We start from the raw sequence: 18,619 nt of genomic DNA, 5'->3' as shown, positions 1-18,619 counted from the left end.
ATTGTTTTATTAATATTAAGATTTGAAAGTTTTTGTTTTTTACTTCTTAATCTCTGGAATGGGAATCGGAATCCCAATTCCTGTAGTGTGAAACATAGGAACAGTTGGAATCGGTCAGGCCATTCCAGGAAACCATCCAAACAAATCCTAAATGGCCTAATCAAATATTATTTAGAGTTTTGTAGTGTACGTAATTGGTGAATATAAAGTATATACGGGAAAGATTAACATGAAAGAAGAAAACAAAAATAATAAACAAATGATAATGACATGGATGAGAAAGCGAACAAGCACATTTACCATGTTAAAAGTGAAGGTGTATAATAATACCATACCACCAACCTATACATGCTTGTAAGTTAGTTGGTAGGAGTCTGATGAGATGCGGTGGTCATTTATAGTAGGGGCAGGTTGGGATGAGTTGTTGTTGGTCATCGCCCTGTATCCACCGTTGATGGCTGCTCCAAACACACCGTGACCGTGCTGATGCTGATGCCCCACCCCCACTCCCATGTGAAATGCGGGCGTAAAAGCCGCGATTCCCAGCGCATGCCCACCCAAGTCCGCAGTCCGCTTCACCAATGGGTCTCCGCCTCTTATGGAGCCGCGCTCGCCCTCAAACTCACGGTAGCGCTGCAGATACACGGTTAAAGGCTCGATGTAGTCATCGAACCCCAGTTTGCTCATGGCCCAAAGCACGTCGTCCGCGGTTATGGTCTTGCGCTGCTCCCTCTGGCACCGGTCGTTGGCTTCCCCCGTTATGAAGCTGATGTACTCCGACACGCACTCTTGGATCGTCTCCTTGGCGTCATCCGATATTTTAGCGTGTGCCGGCAGCACCTTGCGCATGATACGGATTACGTTGGCGATGGGCATGAACCGGTCCTGCTCTCGCACGGTGCACCCACTGTCCCGCTCCGACATGTCGTCCACCACCGTCGATTGGCTGTTTGAGGAGGAGTGATTGATGTTGGCGGCCACCATCATTTTCATCCCTTCCGTACATACAGATTTCAAATTAATATGTCAGAATTCGTTTTAACCAGAAACAGAACAAAAGATAATCAATACGTGAGAAATTGGATTGGGTTGTTTTGTTTTAGAAAAGGGTACAAAGAAAATGGGTGCGTATCAAGGCATCATGCGTATTATAGGGCGGACGGACAGCAGAATAGTTGTTGCTTCCTTCTCTTTTCTCACTTGATTGAAGCTGTAAATCCCTCGGACAATAAGGTGTAGACTAACGGCAACCCCCAGGAGAGAGAAGACGACGTTCAGATATAAATAAAGACCCAAGTTATCTTTATTAATATAGTTTTATACTTTGGAAGGGAGAGCTAATAGGAAGTTAGGAACGAGCCCTTGCATGAATGCCACGTGTTTCATCTTTGTGATTATAGAAGTAAGACTAACCCCACTGTCTGGCGTTGAATCTAAATAATAATGTCTGTGCATGTAACTCTGTAGCTTATACGACTACTGAGAAGTGAGAAAAGAAATGAATGTATGTGGGTTAGATTTCAAAGAGAGAGAGAGGTGGTAGACCTTTGCAAGCTCCGAAAATTATCAGGAAAAATAGAAATATTGCTACGTGGGGTCATAATAAGCAGCCACTGCGTAGTTGCCAGAGTCATCACTCATCAGATCAGAATCTATCTTCTTCAGTAGATCCTCACGGCACAGGGAAGGCGAGTGAAGCAAACAGTGCATACAGATTACAGCTCCTCGAATCATAAGAAGGAAATGAGAGAAAGATGTACATTTTCGATTTTTATACATGTTGGGTAGTAAGGAAATATGCCTGAGAGATCCAAGGGAGAAGCTACAAGACTGAAAGCAAAATTACAGAGAAAACACTAATAAATTATAAGGGATTAAAGTAAGAAATCCTTCACAGGAAAAAAAAAGCTAGAACCCTAGAGCATCATCAAGGACGATTGGAAAGATATAGAAGTTCGAGTTGGAGTTTTTAGGGAGACGCTGAGATGGCTGAAACAGAATATACGTTTGCATGCAGGAGAAGAGATCTCTACATGAGGAGAAATGCAAAAAAAAAAAGAAAAAAAAAGCCTAAAATTGGTTCCTGCATGCAAGAAACGAATGGTGAGATCTCTATTTACAAATTGAACCCACAAACAAACCCCATTTACAAAATGGGAAAGCAAATAAGAGAAAGTAAAAGATTAGAACTAGAGAAACGATGTAACAGAGAGAGTTTGAGAGAGTTTCATCTTATTTTCGTGTGCTTTTATACTTTACCGGAGCCTGATTTAGGGTGCCTCTGGTAGCCACGAAAACCTGCACGTTCCATTTCTTCTGCTCTCTAAATCCTCTCTTTCTTTCTTTCTCTAAGCCAAGAGAAACACAGAGATTTTTTCTCTCTCCTCTCTCCTCTCTCACTTTCTAATTTGGTTCTAAGCTAATTGGGCAAGTGTCTTTATTTATAAGGGCGGATTGCTGAGAAGTGTTAACCACGTGGCGAATGGCGTTGTTAACGAGGAAGAGGAATCCGCGCAAGCGACCCCTCACATTCACGGGGAGAGGTGGTTGAATAATTAGAATGCCCGGCGAATTTCCACGAAGTTGAGTTTCCGGAAAAGGCTGCACCGGCGAACGTCGGATCCACAGATGGGGATCCGACCGAGTGTTGTGATTCTCCGGCGAACGTCAGTGAAGTAGAGCTGCCGGAGGAAGAAGGCGATACTGGAAACGGGTGGTCGCAGGAGGATACTCTTGCGCTGCTGAAAATCCGGTCGGAGATGGATGCCGAGTTTAGGGATACAAACCCTAGTGTACCTCTGTGGGAGATCGTGTCCAGGTACCCTTTTCTAACCCCAGTAAGCTTCAACATATACAAATATTGCTGTTTATAATGCAAAACACCCATTTGTTTTCTTTGGTTTTTCCCTTCTCTATTTTTTGCTGTAAAAGCATTAAAGGTTAAATCATTTATGGGGAATGCTGAAACTTAATTAACTTGAGAGACAGTTGCTATCTACACTACGGTTGAGTGGACGGGAATGATTATCGGGGATGATATCTAGTCTAACCTCTAGTCTAGGTGTTTCCCCCGCAGGGTTCAAGGATTCCAAGGAAACCGAACCCTTAATCCATCTTCACTGGAAGTCTTCATGGGTTTTTCCTCTCGTTTGTGTCAATATCTTTGATGGCTTTTGCATAGTTTGGACATTTGATAGTATTTAAGAACTTCTGCATAAATGTGGATAGTTGGCGGCCACCATCATTTTCATCCCTTTCCATAATATATAATTTCCGTACATAAAGATTTCAAATTAATATGTCAGAATTCGTTTTAGCCAGAAACAAAAGAAAAATAATCGATACGTGAGAAATTGGATTGGGTCGTTTTGTTTTAGAGAAGGCAAAAAACTCAGAAAGAAAAGGGGTGCGTATCAAGGCATCATGCGCATTATAGGGCGGACAGACACAGACGAGGTTGCTTTGAAGAAATTACAATAACAAAAGTAAAAAAGTCAATAGTTGTCTGAAATTTGGGAAACAAAAGGTGAACCATTTGCAGAGTAGTTGTTGCATCATTCTCTTTTCTCACTTGATTGAAATTGTAAATCCCTCGGACAATAAGGTGTAGACTAACGGCAACCCCCAGGAGAGAGAGAAGACGACGTTCAGATATAGAATAGAGATCCAAGTTATCTTTATTAATTAGTTTTATGTTTTATACTTTTATACTTTGGAAGGGAGAGCTAATAGGTAGTTAAGAACGAGCGCCTGCATGAATGCCACGTGTTTCACCTTTGTGATTATAGAAGCAAGAATAACCCCACTCTCTGGCCTTAAATCTAAATAATAATGTATGCATGCAACTCTGTGGCCTGTACTACTACTGAGAAGTGAGATTACATGAATGTATGAGAGAGAGAGAGAGAGAGAGAGAGAGAGAGAGAGAGAGATTAGCAAGCTCCGAAAATTATCAGAGAAAGGAAAAATAGGAATAATGCTACGTGGGGTCATAATAAACAGCCAGTGCGTAGCTGCCAGAGTCATCACTCATCAGATCAGACATAGAACCTATCTTCCTCAGTAGATCCACACGGCACATGCAACACAGTTGTGTGCGGAAAAAAGCAACTGATTTTAATGTCTTTGGGTTTCGTTATAGAATGAGAGTATAGGGAAGGCAAGTGAAGCAAACAATGCATGCAATCACAAGAAGAAAATGAGAGAAAGACGTACATTTTCGATTTTTATACATGCTGGGTAGTAAGGAAATCTGCCTGAGAGATCAAAGGGAGAAGCTACAAGACTGAGAGCAAAATTACAGAGAAAACACTAATAAATGATTAAGGGATTAAAGTAAGAAAGCCTTTACATAATAAAAAAGCTAGAACCCTAGAGTATCATCAAGGACGATTGGAAAGATATAGAAGTTCAAGTTGGAGCTTTTTGGAAGACGCTGAGATGGCTGAAACAGAATATACGTTTGCATGCAGGAGAAGAGATCTCTAGATTCTCTACAGGAGGAGAAATGCAAAAAAAAAAAAAAAAAGAGCCTAAAATTGGTTCCTGCATGCAAGAAACGAATGGTGAGATCTCTATTTACAAATTGAACCCACAAACAAACCCCATTTAATTTACAAAATGGGAAAGCAAATAAAGGAAAGGAAAAGATCAGAACTAGAGAAACGATGCAACAGAGAGAGTTGAGAGAGTTCCATCTTATTTTCGTGTGCTTTTATACTTTACCGGAGCCTGATTTAGGGTGCCTCTCGTAGCCATGGAAACCTGCACGTTCCATCTCTTCTGCTCTCTAAATCCTCTTTCTTTCTTTTTTTCTCTAAGCCAAGAGAAAAACAGAGATTCTTTCTCTCTCTCTCTCTCTCTCTCTCACTTTCCAATTTGGTTCGGCAAGTGTCTTTATTTATAAGGGCAGATTGCTGAAAAGTGCTAACCACGTGGCGATTGGCGTTGTTAACGAGGAAGACGGAATCCGCGCAAGCAATGCCCCCCTCACCTTCGCGAATCACGCTATCGGCCTTCGTGGTTGGACAACACTTTTCTGCTTTTACCGGCAGTCATAGGTAGCGAGTTCCCACTGTTTGTTTTTTTTTTGCAAAATTTAGTAATTTACTAGAACACAAAGGTTTCCGTTTCGAGTCATTTCTTAAACACCTCATCATCATAATCATAAACAACTAAGAAAATGCTGATGATAATTAAGTATAAACAGCACCCTGAAACAGAAAAAGAAAATGTAAATGATTGATATTTTAATGTTGTACAGTTATCAGTCTTGAAATATGAATTAATGAAAAATAAATAAATTATCAGACTTCTTCAATGTAATTAATTAAAATAAAGATTCAAATGTCACAAATATTCATTTGGGTCTCTAATATTGTCAAGTTCTCACTCTCCAATGTATTCTCCATCTATTATTTTAACAAAATTAGCATAGATATTTCATAATTTGTTTTAAAAAATACTTTAGCACCACAGGACCAGATTACATAATAGGATTTGATAGAGAATGAAAGAGAGAGTTGAGGAAAATTTGTTAAGAATTTCCATCAACCTTCTTATTCTCTTATTTTCTATCAAATTCTTGCCGTGTAAGCGTTGCAATCATAAACTGAAGAATTCTAATCACTATTCATAAATTGTACTGAGCAAATATCGGAAATTGACAACGTGGCAGTTTTCCTTGACCGCAATATTCCACATTCGGACCGTAATATTTGGCTAATCATTGTAGCATAAATTTGGCCCGGATTTGCTCAACTTGAATTCAAAGGTGTTGCGGAGGCTTTGAGCACATAGACACAGGAAGGATTCGTTTTCAAATGATTTTTTTTTCTTTAATTTGCATTACTTCAGCTGGTGAATGTGTGTGTTGATTAATAAATGCCTAGAAGGGTAGACTAGTTTAAAGCTGTCAACTTATGTGGGCATTATCAAATCCGAGCGGAGATTTTGCATGGTATATAAATACAAATATATATATATATATACAAAATTCAGGCCCCGTTTGGTCTACAGGAATAAAAGTCTGGAATTGGAATCTGAATGAGTTATTCCTGTTTCAACTGTTTGGTTGGGTGGATTTGAAATCCTATTTCCATTTTTGTTGGAATAGTATTCCCCCATTCTAGGGAATGGCCATTCCCTGCCCTCCCTTGAGAATGAAATCTCATTCATGATGAGTCTAATTCCCATTTTCATTCCTATCTAAATCAAACAGACTATGGGAATAGACCATTCCGATTCCAATTCTTAAAGATTTTGATTCTGAATGAGAATCAAGCAGGCCCTCAAGGTTTTGCACTTTACATATTTATATTTAGGGCAAATTGCCGATTAGTACCTTGTACTTTGGGCTTAATGCACTTTAGTCCCCAAACTTTAAAATGCGATAGTTCAGTACTTGAACTTCCAAAACATGTCAATCCAATGCCTATTGTTAACCATCTGTTAAGTGGCATTTGAAAAATACACAAATGCCCTTGAAATGCCATCTAATTTTTTTTTATCAACCATCCAAACATTGACAAAAAATTAGCAGTCTCAAATCCTTGCCTCTTCTATTAAAGAAAGTTGGGGTCACGTCTTAGTGGTTATTCTGGGGATCTCAACTTTCTTGAATAGAAGAAGCAAGGATTTGAGACTGTTAATTTTTTTGTCAAGATTTGAATGATTGATCAAGAAAATTAGATGAAACTTGAAGGTCATTTGTGCAATTTTCAAATGCCACTTAACGGCTGATTAACAATTGGCTAATGACAGGTATTGGATTGGCACATTTTGAAAGTTCAGGTACTGAATTGTTGCATTTTAAAGTTCGGGGACAAAAATGGCACTAGACTCAAATTACATGATACTACTCAGGAAATTTTACTTGTAACCTAAAATGTCATATGCATGCAATAATCAAGCACATTATGAAAAACCTAATTGTACAAATCTTATTAATTAAGACCCATCTCTAAGATGAAAAACCTCTTCAATAATGCGTAAATTGTCATTGGATTTATCTAGTACTCCTATTCCATTCTCTTAAAATCCATCTTCAAAACCAATTCCATTTTATGAGATGGACCTCCATCTACCTCCATCTCCATATTCATTAGAAATTTTTAGAAGAGTTCGTCTAATTATGCTGATGTTCGCTGTTTTTTCTTTAAATACTTGTGTTTGACATGATGTCTACAGATACGCATCAATCTCTATATTAGAATGTATTTTAGGCACTTTTGCACTTTTGGGAGCAAGGTTTTTAAAATCAAATTGGGCAATAAACCGGTCAGGGGTCCAGTTTTTCAATGATGGCTCATTCTAACAAAAAAAAATAATAATAAATAAAAATGGTCAACTATTGAACGGTTCAACTAATCAGTCAGCGATTTGCTGACTAAATCAACGATTTTGAAAAAATAACGATTTTTCCATTCCAACTGTCTGGTCCAATCCGGTTTTGAAAACCATGTTTCGGAGGGCTGAGACGAAGGTTCAGTTATTTTGAAGCAGATACAACCCCTTCAAATCAGTAGGAATTGGCTGAAAACAAAATTATACACAATGAGTCATGAGAATACATTAGTGTGTTGTTTTGATGGTTCACCGGTGATAGGATGTTCAGCTCAGTGTCCATGATTTTGTCACCAACCCATCAGTGGGCCGTGGTGCCAACATCATTATCCCCAAGTTAAAAAAATGCCCTTTGTTCTGATGGTGGCAGTGTCATCATTGATGATTTGTCTCTCTCTAGCCTATATAAGTGACATTTGTCTTTTAAATAACAAGCAGATAGCATGTGCCAACTGCCAAATAAGCTAAGAAGTAAATATACAAATATTTATTTTTCAATATTTTAGAGGGAGAATAAATAATTAAATATGAGAGAGAGAGGTCCTACCGTCGTACCAAGGTCCAAGGTCATTTATTGTGGTGGTGCTGCGGTGAAGCCTCCTCATAAGTCATAACTTAAATAGGGGCTTTTTATGGGCCTTACGGCATTATATTAATTATTAAATTACAGATCCAGATGCAGTAGCACGTGGTAGCAGTAATTGGTTGATCCGGAACCGTTGTCTGACACCATGATCCGACCCTGGAGAGACCCGGTTGTACACAATGGGTGCCCGCGTTGGTCGACACGAAGCCAACTTATTGAAAGCGCCAATATAACCATTATTCATTGGGATTGGAAGACAGTGACCCAACTCGTTGACTTCAAGTAGCCGTGCCAGTCTGCTAAGCTTTTCTTGATCCCAAACAACTGAAAGTTTTCCTTTTTATATTTGGGTGGAAAACAAACAAGTAAAACTTAACTAATTATGTCCTAAATATCTTCTCATAAAAAAGGGTAATTGATTATAACACCCCTATAATTTAATGGATTTACTTAATACTTAGCCTATAGTTATTATTTTAATAAATGGAGGTAAATTTGGCACGACTCCTTGGCTGTGCGATACGTGTAAGCAACTGAGTATGATCTGATAGAAGCGTCAGCTCGGCATAGCGACAGTCATATCCTAAGAAGAGGCCCGAGCTCCCCAAAAGGAATCCATGCTTCCCAGGAGATAGAACCCGAGCTTTCCCTAGAAATCCCAAGCCTTACAAGGAACCCCACGAAGGGCGAAGCTGGGACTGACCCACCTCGGGTCAGTTCGGGCCACACTCCTATCCGAACTCAAGACTTCACCTCGAGCACCACCCCGACACTTCGGCTCTAGGACGCATGACTGAATAACCGTACCTGACAAAGAAGTCCATACTCTGAGGTGACGCGCCTAACTAATCAAAGATTTGACAAATGACAACCACACTCCAACGACCACTTGCTACCGCCATCTCAGTTGTTGTAGAGACAACCCTGATAGAGAAGATAGTGGCGGTAATGCCCGCCCCCCACAGAGGTGGTTACACTTGATCTGGTAGAAACTTGTGAGTGAGTGCACCAGGGTGGTTATAAAAGGCCCTCTTCCCCTAGAGTAAGGGTAAGTGATACTTTTGCACCTTTTGGTCTCAGAATCTCTCATCTTCCTTGCTTTCTCAAGAGTGCTAACTTGAGCATCGGAGCATTCCCACCGGGTTCCTTCCCCGGGGATCTCTTGTTTCCTCCCTATTTCATGCATCTCCCGCTTCGTCAGAGGCAAGGTTACCGACAGCTAGGACCGACCGGATTGTGCATCATCAACATCTTTTATAGTTTGTAACCTATTTATTTATATAAAAAAGGCTTATTGATTATAACACCCTCCATAGTTCAATAAATTTACTTAGACCTATCCATAATTATCATTTTACTAAAACATCCTTTATAACATGATCACCTAAAATAAGTGAAAAAATGTTTAAGGGTATGGGCTTGTGATTGTTTATTCCAAAAGCAGCCCTAACATTTCTTTCTAGGGGCAAATGATATTTTCATTTTCATTTTCTTTTTCTTTTGATTAAATTTATTGAAATAAAGGTCAAAACTCTCATTTTCTACTATAATCTAATGAAATGTTGATTAAGTAAATATATTGCAAACTATAAAGAGTGTTTTAGTAAAATGCAAACTATAGAATATATTCTAGTAAATTCAGAGGGATGTTTTAGTAAATGACCCAATAAAAAAGTATGTCAAAAAACAGAGATTATTCTTCAAAAGGGGGAGTGATATGGGGACATCCCATTTTAGCGATATCTGGAGAAAGCCCTTGATAAATGATAAACACCAAAGAATGTAAAATCATACCCCATAATGTAATGAACATAACTCAATCCTAAACCCTAATAGCATCCAACTAACTATTCTCTCCCATATTTTGCCCCTCAATCAAGCTTCTTTTTTGTATGTCTAATTATTCCCCATCTGATAGTCATTCTTTATTAAAAAACACCTCTTATAGTTTCATGGATTTACTAAGACCTACTCTAGATTTTACTGAAATACCCTTTATGATTTGCAATTAATTTACTTAATTGATTTTTTTATTAAGGATCCTTTGTATTTCTGTCTAAAAATGGTAACTGTGACCATATAAACAAAGTGGAAAATGTTCAAGGGCATGCGCCCCATGTTTTTTTATTCTAAAAGTACCTCTAAAACTTCATATCATGCTTTTAGAATAAACAAGGTTTGGTTTTCAGATTATCAAAAAATGTTTGATTTCAATTGAATGAAGAAGAGATGACAAATGGCTTCTAGGCGTTCTTCATCAGCAATGGCATGTTTTCCTTCTTCAAATAGGCAACAGATTTTACCAAAAAGAGTTGTTGCTTGTGTTTTACCAGGTACAAGAATGACATTTTCATTTTTATTTTATGTAGATTAAATTTGTTTGATGGGATGTTAAGATCAAAATTATCAGCTTTCACTTCCATCTAATAGAAGGTTGATCAGGTAATTTGGTTACAAACTATAGGGAATGATTTAGGTGGTGTTTGACATCGATGTCGTTTTCTGAAAAAACGACGCTACATCAGTGCCATATCAGAAAAAGTGGTGTTTTAGAAAACAGCCTCTTATTTGGCATTGTTTTTCCAGAAAAAAATGTTGCCCCAGACCATGCCTTGGAAATCGGGTGTGATTTGAAGAAATGCCAAATTCAGTGTTTTCTCAGAAAACAGCCTGTTGCTGCTAGCAGTGCAATGACGTGGCATCATCTTGGGCATTGAATAATGTAGACCAATGCTGAAAATGGTTATACAACACTGGTACCAAACAAAACCGGTGCTGTTTTTTTAAAAAACAGCCTATGTGGCAGCATTGATGCCTAACAAAAAACAAAATAAACTATTTTCTGAGAAAAATGGTGCAACAAAACCCTCATGTATACAACACCATTTTCTCAGAAAATATATCTGAAGCAACAACATTGATGCCAAACACCTATTTAGTAAAATGCAAATAATAGGACAGATTTTAGTAAATCCATGAAACTATATGGGGTGTTTTAATAATTTTTTTTTAATATATTCCACGGCTGTTTGACTTTACCTTATAAACATTTTTATCGCAATATTTATCTTTGAAACTTCTATAAGGGTTTTCTACCAATAGGAAATTCTTATGAGTTATGACAGGTTATATATTGTTGTATCAATAATCACAGAAGTTATTGTATTTGTTGTTTCGGGAACTTTTAATATTTTTATATCAAATGCTCGCAAGTTAAAACAAATGAGAAAAATTAAGAAAGATTGGATATGAAAATAGAAATCGTTTTGTCAAATATCCGTTTGTTTTTTACAACATATAATCTCCTCTTTTTCCGTTTAAAAAAGTTAGAATGGAAGAATCATGTAAACAGTTTCATAACTTGGCTCCTTACTTTTTAGATGGTCCATATGTCCCAAACATCCCATGTAAGTTACCATTATAAGTCTAAAATAGCTGCAGGCACATGCAGCAGTCCACGTAGACAAGTTCAAATTTTTAGGATCTCATTTGGCCACATCCCATTTTTCACATGGGCACATCCTTAGTGGAAATTCTAAGGTATTGATTAAAAAGTAAAAAATGAGGTATTTTTGTCCTAATAAACATGTGCTTGCTGTCTCGTTATTGGGGTCTGCCCCTTCAATAAGAAGATTTTTTTTGCCTTCTAGGCAACAAGGTTGTATTTGGTTTGATAGAAAACAAAAGAGACAGGAAATTGAGTAAAGTTCTTACATCCAACTCTTTCTAGGGTTCTAATATGATGCCGGAAAGACATGATATTGGAAAGGTGGTACGGTCTATTTGTCCGACATTGATAGTATGGAATGCTAATGTGAAATATCCCACATTAGTAGTATGGGATGCTGTTGTAGGGTATATATGTGCTTGGGTTTCCTTTCGTCTAACAGCAAAGCTTTTAGGGGCAAATTCTCTCAAGGCACATATCAAAAGACTTATAACTGGCATCATAGAGGTGATAATCAATCGGTTGGATTTTCATCAAAATTCACAGGGGGTCTTGATATTTTTCGGTATCATGTTTTCATGGTGTCATAGATTTTCCCTATTTTCTATCAAACAAAAACACTCTTTTTAGTCCGAAAACTCATCAACTGGAAGTGGGCCGTAGTATAGAAAATCAGAAATGGAGGCCAATCTCAAGTGAATAGCCCAACTGGTTGACGTTGATTACAAAATTCACAAATTCAACCTCTTTGCGCCACAAGACCCCCTTTCTTTTTATCAATCCACACAATCTTCCTAAAATATGCAGTATAGATGGCCTCTCTCATCTGTATACAAGCCAAACCTCTCTCAAAAGATGGTCTGTATGGCATTGTTTATGATCTATTTAATGCTTGTTTTTCGCTCATCTCTCTCTCTCTCTCTCCCAACTCACTTGTGATCGATCTTTTATTGTTCGTGTGGCAGTGAGAACCAGCAAATGGCTATTTACTATTTTACGGTGTTGTAAGGTAAGACCTACACAAAAAGCCTAGAAGCCATGTTTGATGAAAAACCTGGAAAGCCGGTATATAATTTCATTCAATTAATAAATTAACTTTCTGGTAAAGCTAGTTTTAGTAGCTTCTTAATATGGCTGAGTCAATATTAATTCAATCACGTAGCCCTCCCAAACGAGTTCTAAGCCTTATTTCAACTTTTAAAAGAGGCCGAAGGACCTGTTGGTCATACCTCTTTCATTTCATAATGTTAATATTAATTGCATTCTTTTTCTTAATCATTAGGATTCACTGTATTTTCAAAACCTCCCACAGACAAGCATGTTCACATCCTTTGTTGAAGAGTAGACATTCTGTATTATTTCATAAAAAATGTAAGTTATTTGTACTGTTTTCAATGTCCAATCCATTGTAAGCATACACAAAGAACAGAATTATATCATCTCTTTATGCCCAAATAAACAAGATCAAACAGACTGAAGAAAAGAATACCAAAGCACCAGGGAAAACCACTAAATAAATTGGGAAATATCAGACTGAGCTTTCATGACCTTGTTCAATGTCTATGGCATTGAAATAGAAACTGATACCTAAGTTGCCAGTATTTCTTCAGTTGTGCTCCTGTCTTCATCTTCTTTAATTGCATTATTAGAGGCGTTTCCAGGATTGATGAATCCATTTTTGTACAGGATAGCCAATTCATGAAAATATGGGCATGTCTTTGCATTTTCAGGGCGCTTCTTGCCACTTTCTATTGATCTCTTGAAGTACTTGTTGATATTCTCCCATTTCTCTTTACACTTCTTAGCACTGCGGCTATAGCCCATGGAAGACATTGCAAGAGATATCTCTTCCCACATAGGAACTTTTGGGCCAGTACTTCGAAACTGACGATCCATTGAGGTTCGAAGCGTGATGAGGGCTTGTACCTCAGACTTTGGCCATCTCCTGTTATTAGGGTCAAAACTATGATCTGTCATATCATGCTTCTCATCTTGTTCTTCTCCTGGATACAAGTATTCTGGGGACGGTGGAATGTAGAACTGCTGCCCCATAGCCTTCTCTATGAAGGAAATAATGGCTAAACTGCGAGAAGCCTCTTGGGCTCTCATCTCCTTATCTCTTTTGACCCTCTCCATCTCTTGCTGCTTCCATTCTTCTTCTCTGATAATCCTATCCCTCTCCCTCTTCTCTATTATCTCCATCAACTGTCTATGCATCTCCTCTTGCTTCTTGATTACCTTATGCATTAAATTTTCAAAGAAAACCTCAAGCTTCATCCTTGTTTTTCTCTTCCTTTTCCAATTCATGGGTTCTATGATGTCCTCTGACATAGAGTCATCATTATTATCTTCATCAGAAGAACTGAAATCGGACCAGAAATCAATTGAGTTGGTCCCCACATTGATAATTTGACGAGAGTTCTGAACAGGGTCTGGGGTTTGGATTCTAGCATCATCCAATTTCAGGGTTTCTGCAGTTGGATTATTGTTATTTTGACTACATAAAGCTTCGAGTTCATCAACAAACTTGTACATTTTATCACCTTGGTTGCCCACTTGCTTTTGTTTAGATCTCTTGTATGACTTGTAAATGTTCTTGAATTTCTCTTTGCAATTTTTTGGGTTTTTGTGGTAACCCAGTCCTTCAAGTTTCCTGATCAGTTTCATACTCTTAGAACACTACAGGAACCAAACAGCAGTAATGAAAAAAAAAAAAGCAAGAAAGAATAAATATAAACAATATATAATTGAAATAAAGGAAAATTGGGATGCCATAAACTAATTTTATATAAAAAAAGCATTCTCTGTCAGCATCTGAAATGTTCCAACTAATGGCAGACCTATTGGATTGATCATAGTTCAGCTTTTGTGCTACGGCCAAGTCAAGAAATGAACTTTAGTACATAGTGAGATTGATGAGCCGACCCATCAGACAAACACAAAATATGTCAACTTCCATAAGCAAAACATTATGTCAGACACTTACATGCTGAATAATAACAGCATAACCAGGAACATCTCTTGTAGAAGATGTAGCTTTTGGGGGGAACAAGATTTAAGTTGCTCTGAAGATGGGGTGAAAGAAAAAATAGGATTATTTTTTGAAATAAAATCAAGAAAGATTAAATTGAAATAAAGGACAATTGGGGTGTCAGAATTCATAAACCAATTTTGCATACAAAAAAAAGCAGTCTCTCTCAGCATCTGAAATGTCCAACTAATGGCAGACCTATTGGATTGATCATAGTTCAGCTTTTGTGCTACAGTCAAGTCAAGAAATGAACTTTAGTAGACAGTGAGATTGATGAGTTGATCCACCAGAAAGCACAAAATATGTCAACTTCCATAAGCAAAACATTATGTCAGACACTTACATTCTGAATAATAACAGCATAATCAGGAACAGCTCATGCAGAAGATATAATTTTTTGGGGGAAAAAATACTTAAGTTACTTTGACGGTAGGGAGAAAGGAAAGTAGGATTATATTTTGAATGTGAACTAAAATAGTGGAATGCCTATTTTAATTAACAAGTGGGGCATTTCTGATCACCATCATTAACAATGTGGAAGGAATAAAAGATGGCATTTGATTGTGAGAGTGATATACTTCAATTCCATTCCCACCTCAATTCCATAGAAATGAAATGATCACCCTTGGCATCATTTGAAATTCCTCTAAAATGCAAAATCCAATGGGTACAAATTGCAGTTTCAATTACTTCCTAATTCTGAAAAATTGAGCCATTTAGTGAGCTTCCCTAAATGACTAAGGAATCTTATAGATGGCAAAGTTTGCAGCTCTAAGTTTCTCTCCCTATGCTGCACTCATGGAAAAATTTTCCACTCAGAACACCTTGCCAAGTGTTGCAAAATGAGCTCACTTTTTATATGTACATTTTATATTAAAAATCTAACAAGGTGGGGCATATGGATCAATGGATGTTATGGACTGGGTTTGAACCTGTACTTAAACTCGAGTCCTACAATCTTACCCAAAAAAGAACCAACAAGAAAAGGAAGAAGAAAGTAGCACAATAATAGCCTGTTTGTTAGCCACACAAATTGGATTTTCTTTTCTTGTAGTTTTGCATATCATTTGAACCCATACTACAGTCACCTAAGATGAATTTAGTTCAGGATGGTAAGAAAAAACGAATTCATTCCCATGAAAATATGGAACCAACTCTTCAAAATACTTTTCTTGACAGCTGAGAGTAGGTCTACTTTAGATAGTCAATTGTGCTCTAAAATGTAAAAGAAAAGCACCAAGGAATTATTCCATTTCAAGTGGAATCCATACAGGATATGATAAACTATTTCTTGCAAGGAAACAAAACCAATACGAAAAAGCATGCAAAATAATCTGAAAAGTGAAAAGAGATTAACTATAACAATGTAGCAGATGCAACAACAGCTGGAAATATATTTAGTATTATCATAACTACCATTATTACTCAGAGGTATAAAAGAATTCTTAGAGCACAAGGAGTAAGAATAGAAGAGAGCATCAAGTATCTAAAAGAAGCCCTTGAACACTTCCCATGGTCTGGGCGTCTGGAACACAACTATCCACATTATGCAGAAGTTCCTAAATACTATCAAATATCCACACCTTGCAAAAGCCATCAAAGATATTAACACAAACGAGAGGAAAAATCCTTGAAGACTTCCAGTGAAGAAGGATTAAGGGTTCGGTTTCCTTGGAATCCTTAAACCCTGCGGGGGAAACACCTAGAGGTTAGACTAGATATCATCTCCGATAATCATTCCCGTCCACTCGACGGTAGTGTAGAACTGTAGATAGCAACTGTCTCTCAAGTTAAGTTTCAGCATTCCCCATAAATGATTTACCTTTAATGCTTTTACAGCAAAAAATAAAAAAGGGAAAACCAAATAAAACAAATGGTGTTTTGCAGTATAAAGAGAAATATTTGTATATGTTGAAGCTTAGTGGGGTTTACTGGGAAAAAAAACAGAGAAAAGGGTACCTGGACACGATCTCCCACAGAGGTCCACTAGGGTTTGTATCCCTAAACTCGGCATCCATCTCCGACCGGATTTTCAGCAGCGCAAGAGTATCCTCCTGCGACCACCCGTTTCCAGTATCGCCTTCTTCCTCCGGCAGCTCTACTTCACTGACGTTCGCCGGAGAATCACAACATTCGGTCGGATCCCCACCTGTTCTAATTGGAGGGAGCGTCTGTAGCATTACTGGAGGCTGAAACTCGATTTCTGGTGGAAGGGCAACAACCGACTCCTGACAGTTCAGTAGGTTTTCCGGTGCAGCCTTTTCCGCAAACTCAACATCGTGAAAATTCGCTGGACATTCTGAATACTCAGTCGGCTCTCCCCTGTTGCCTCTGATGGGGCGGAGCTTCTGGAGAGGCAACGGCGGTCGAAATTCGGTCCCATTGGAATAAGTGAGGGCGGTCCGGTGACAATACAGTAGGTCTCCGGCATGGGGAAACGGTGATATGTTGTCGGGAAAATCAGCGTGTTTCATTCTCCGGTCACCGGTAGGCGGTTACGGTAAAAAAGGCCTGACCAGGATAAGGTTACTAAGGCCAGGGAATGAGGTGAAAGGCAAGTAAAGAGAAGTAAAAATGGTTAAAACTTAAAAGAAAATATTAAAAATTATTCAGCCCTCCTATATTTGCAGATATTTACAATCATAGCTCTTATTATTCTTTGCAAATTACAACCTTGGTCTGTATTATCGTGTATGTTACAACTTCGGTCTGTATTGCTATTATCCTGTATGGATAGGGATGCAAACGGATCGGATCGAGTTCGAATCAGCGTTCCTGTTTCGATCTGATCTAATTTAAAATAAAAAATAATAATAAATTAGGGCATTTTGCAAAAAAAATTAAGAAGATTTATGAATCGACAAAATCAGATAGGTTTAAAAACAAACGGTAAAAACAGTGACGGGGACAAAATATTAATGTTTTAGGACCAAATTATCCTTTCTTAAATTCCAAAATCCGAACACTCCTGTCACTGTTATGGTCTCCCTCGTCTGAACGCCACTGCTAAACGTCTCCATTACTCAAACCATGGTTTTTAAAACCGGATCAGGCCGGAAAAACTGGGAATCGGTCAGGTGACCGGTTCCGGTTTTCCCCAAAACTGGATTTTTTATAAAAACCATTTATTTTGGTTAGTAAAATGCTGATCCGGGCGGTTAACCGTTTGAACAGTTTTGATCAGTTTTCATTTTTTTTTTATTTTTCTAAAATTTTAAATTTTTTTGCTAGAACGGTCGGACCCAATAATAGGACTTCTGATCGGTTCGGTCTCTGGGTCAATTTTAAAAACCATGATTCAAACCATTTACAGTTCGAATGAAAAGATGAGGCATGTGCGAGGAAATAGATGTAGAGGTTAGGCCTTCCATCAATGAAAAGTCACCTTGAAATAAAAATAAAAATAACAGAAAGAAAGAAAAAACAGGATTGAAACGATTGTTCTTCCTACCAACCGAAAGTAAAATAGAGTGATTTTTGTTCTTTAGGCAAATGGAATGTAAATTTCCACTCTGGTTGACTTTTGCTTGTGTTTGACAATATTATATTTATGCATTGACAAATGACAGATTAATGCATATTTTCATTGATAATAAGATGTAAAAGTACATAAATAAAAAAGAAGTAAATTTACATTCAAGTGGATTTTTGATAAAAAAAAACATATGCTTTATTGAAATTCATGTTTGCATCTATTATAGCTAAAAGTTTATCTGGTAAAAAGGAAAATTTGTTAGCACAAAACTAACCCAACTTTACAATTTAGTTTCCTCTCAATAAATAATTCCTTACTTTTTAAGATTCATAAGAGCTTTACAAAGATAAAAACCCTTTATACTGAAACTAAATTGGAAAAATTGGAATTTGATTCTTTCATGGGTTTTGCCATATAAGAAAAAAAATTCTCTAGGCTACTGGGTTTAAGAAAGTCACTTGTTGGAGAAGCGTTTTTTCCTCTTTATATACTGGAGTCCCTATGGGTTGGTGGAACAGTTCCTGGATCCTCGCTGTGATGGGATCCGCTTGCATGTTATGTGGGTAAAATGCCACCAACTGGTTAGATTGCCCCTTCCCGTCTAAACCGGGGAGTGGGTGAGCTAATATAGCCGTTGCGAGGTAAGATCCCGCAATATGCGGAACGTGGTGGTGAGGTCCTCGAGGTTGCCATGTAGTGGTCTAAATGGTAGGCGAGCTGCCTATGGGGTACCGG

General features: G+C 37.9%; 2 protein-coding genes and 1 long non-coding RNA gene across 5 annotated transcripts; 1 reads left to right on the top strand and 2 right to left on the bottom strand.

Moving 5' to 3' along the window:
- Positions 1-252: 252 nt before the first annotated feature.
- LOC148878513 (nuclear transcription factor Y subunit B-6-like) lies at positions 253-5,007 on the bottom strand. 2 transcript variants are annotated; one of them, XM_088955850.1, is made up of 2 exons: positions 4,726-5,007; positions 253-995 (listed from the first exon to the last, which is right to left on the bottom strand). In XM_088955850.1, the coding sequence occupies exons 1-2, from the start codon at positions 4,775-4,777 to the stop codon at positions 343-345; spliced, it is 705 nt and encodes a 234-aa protein (XP_088811976.1). In that variant the 5' UTR covers positions 4,778-5,007; the 3' UTR covers positions 253-342. The 2 variants fall into 2 exon arrangements, with proteins under 2 accessions (XP_088811976.1, XP_088811972.1); XM_088955846.1 differs by lacking the exon at positions 4,726-5,007 and adding an exon at positions 2,260-2,885.
- LOC148878512 (uncharacterized) lies at positions 2,523-10,376 on the top strand. The gene is made up of 2 exons (XR_016102517.1): positions 2,523-2,818; positions 10,120-10,376. It is a non-coding gene; the product is annotated as an uncharacterized LOC148878512 (long non-coding RNA).
- Positions 10,377-12,708: 2,332 nt separating this feature from the next.
- LOC148878511 (Homeodomain-like superfamily protein) lies at positions 12,709-16,999 on the bottom strand. Of its 2 annotated transcripts, XM_088955843.1 has the most exons (3): positions 16,369-16,999; positions 13,922-14,031; positions 12,709-13,849 (listed from the first exon to the last, which is right to left on the bottom strand). In XM_088955843.1, exons 1-3 carry the CDS (start codon positions 16,881-16,883, stop codon positions 12,966-12,968), a joined length of 1,509 nt encoding a protein of 502 aa, XP_088811969.1. In that variant the 5' UTR covers positions 16,884-16,999; the 3' UTR covers positions 12,709-12,965. The 2 variants fall into 2 exon arrangements, with proteins under 2 accessions (XP_088811969.1, XP_088811966.1); XM_088955840.1 differs by having other exon boundaries at positions 12,709-14,031.
- Positions 17,000-18,619: the final 1,620 nt, after the last annotated feature.

Source organism: Nelumbo lutea, chromosome 1 (assembly GCF_056320005.1).
Source record: "Nelumbo lutea isolate HS-2025 chromosome 1, American lotus-T2T, whole genome shotgun sequence".
Classification (NCBI taxonomy): Eukaryota; Viridiplantae; Streptophyta; class Magnoliopsida; order Proteales; family Nelumbonaceae; genus Nelumbo; species Nelumbo lutea.
This window is presented reverse-complemented; position numbering and strand designations above follow the sequence as displayed.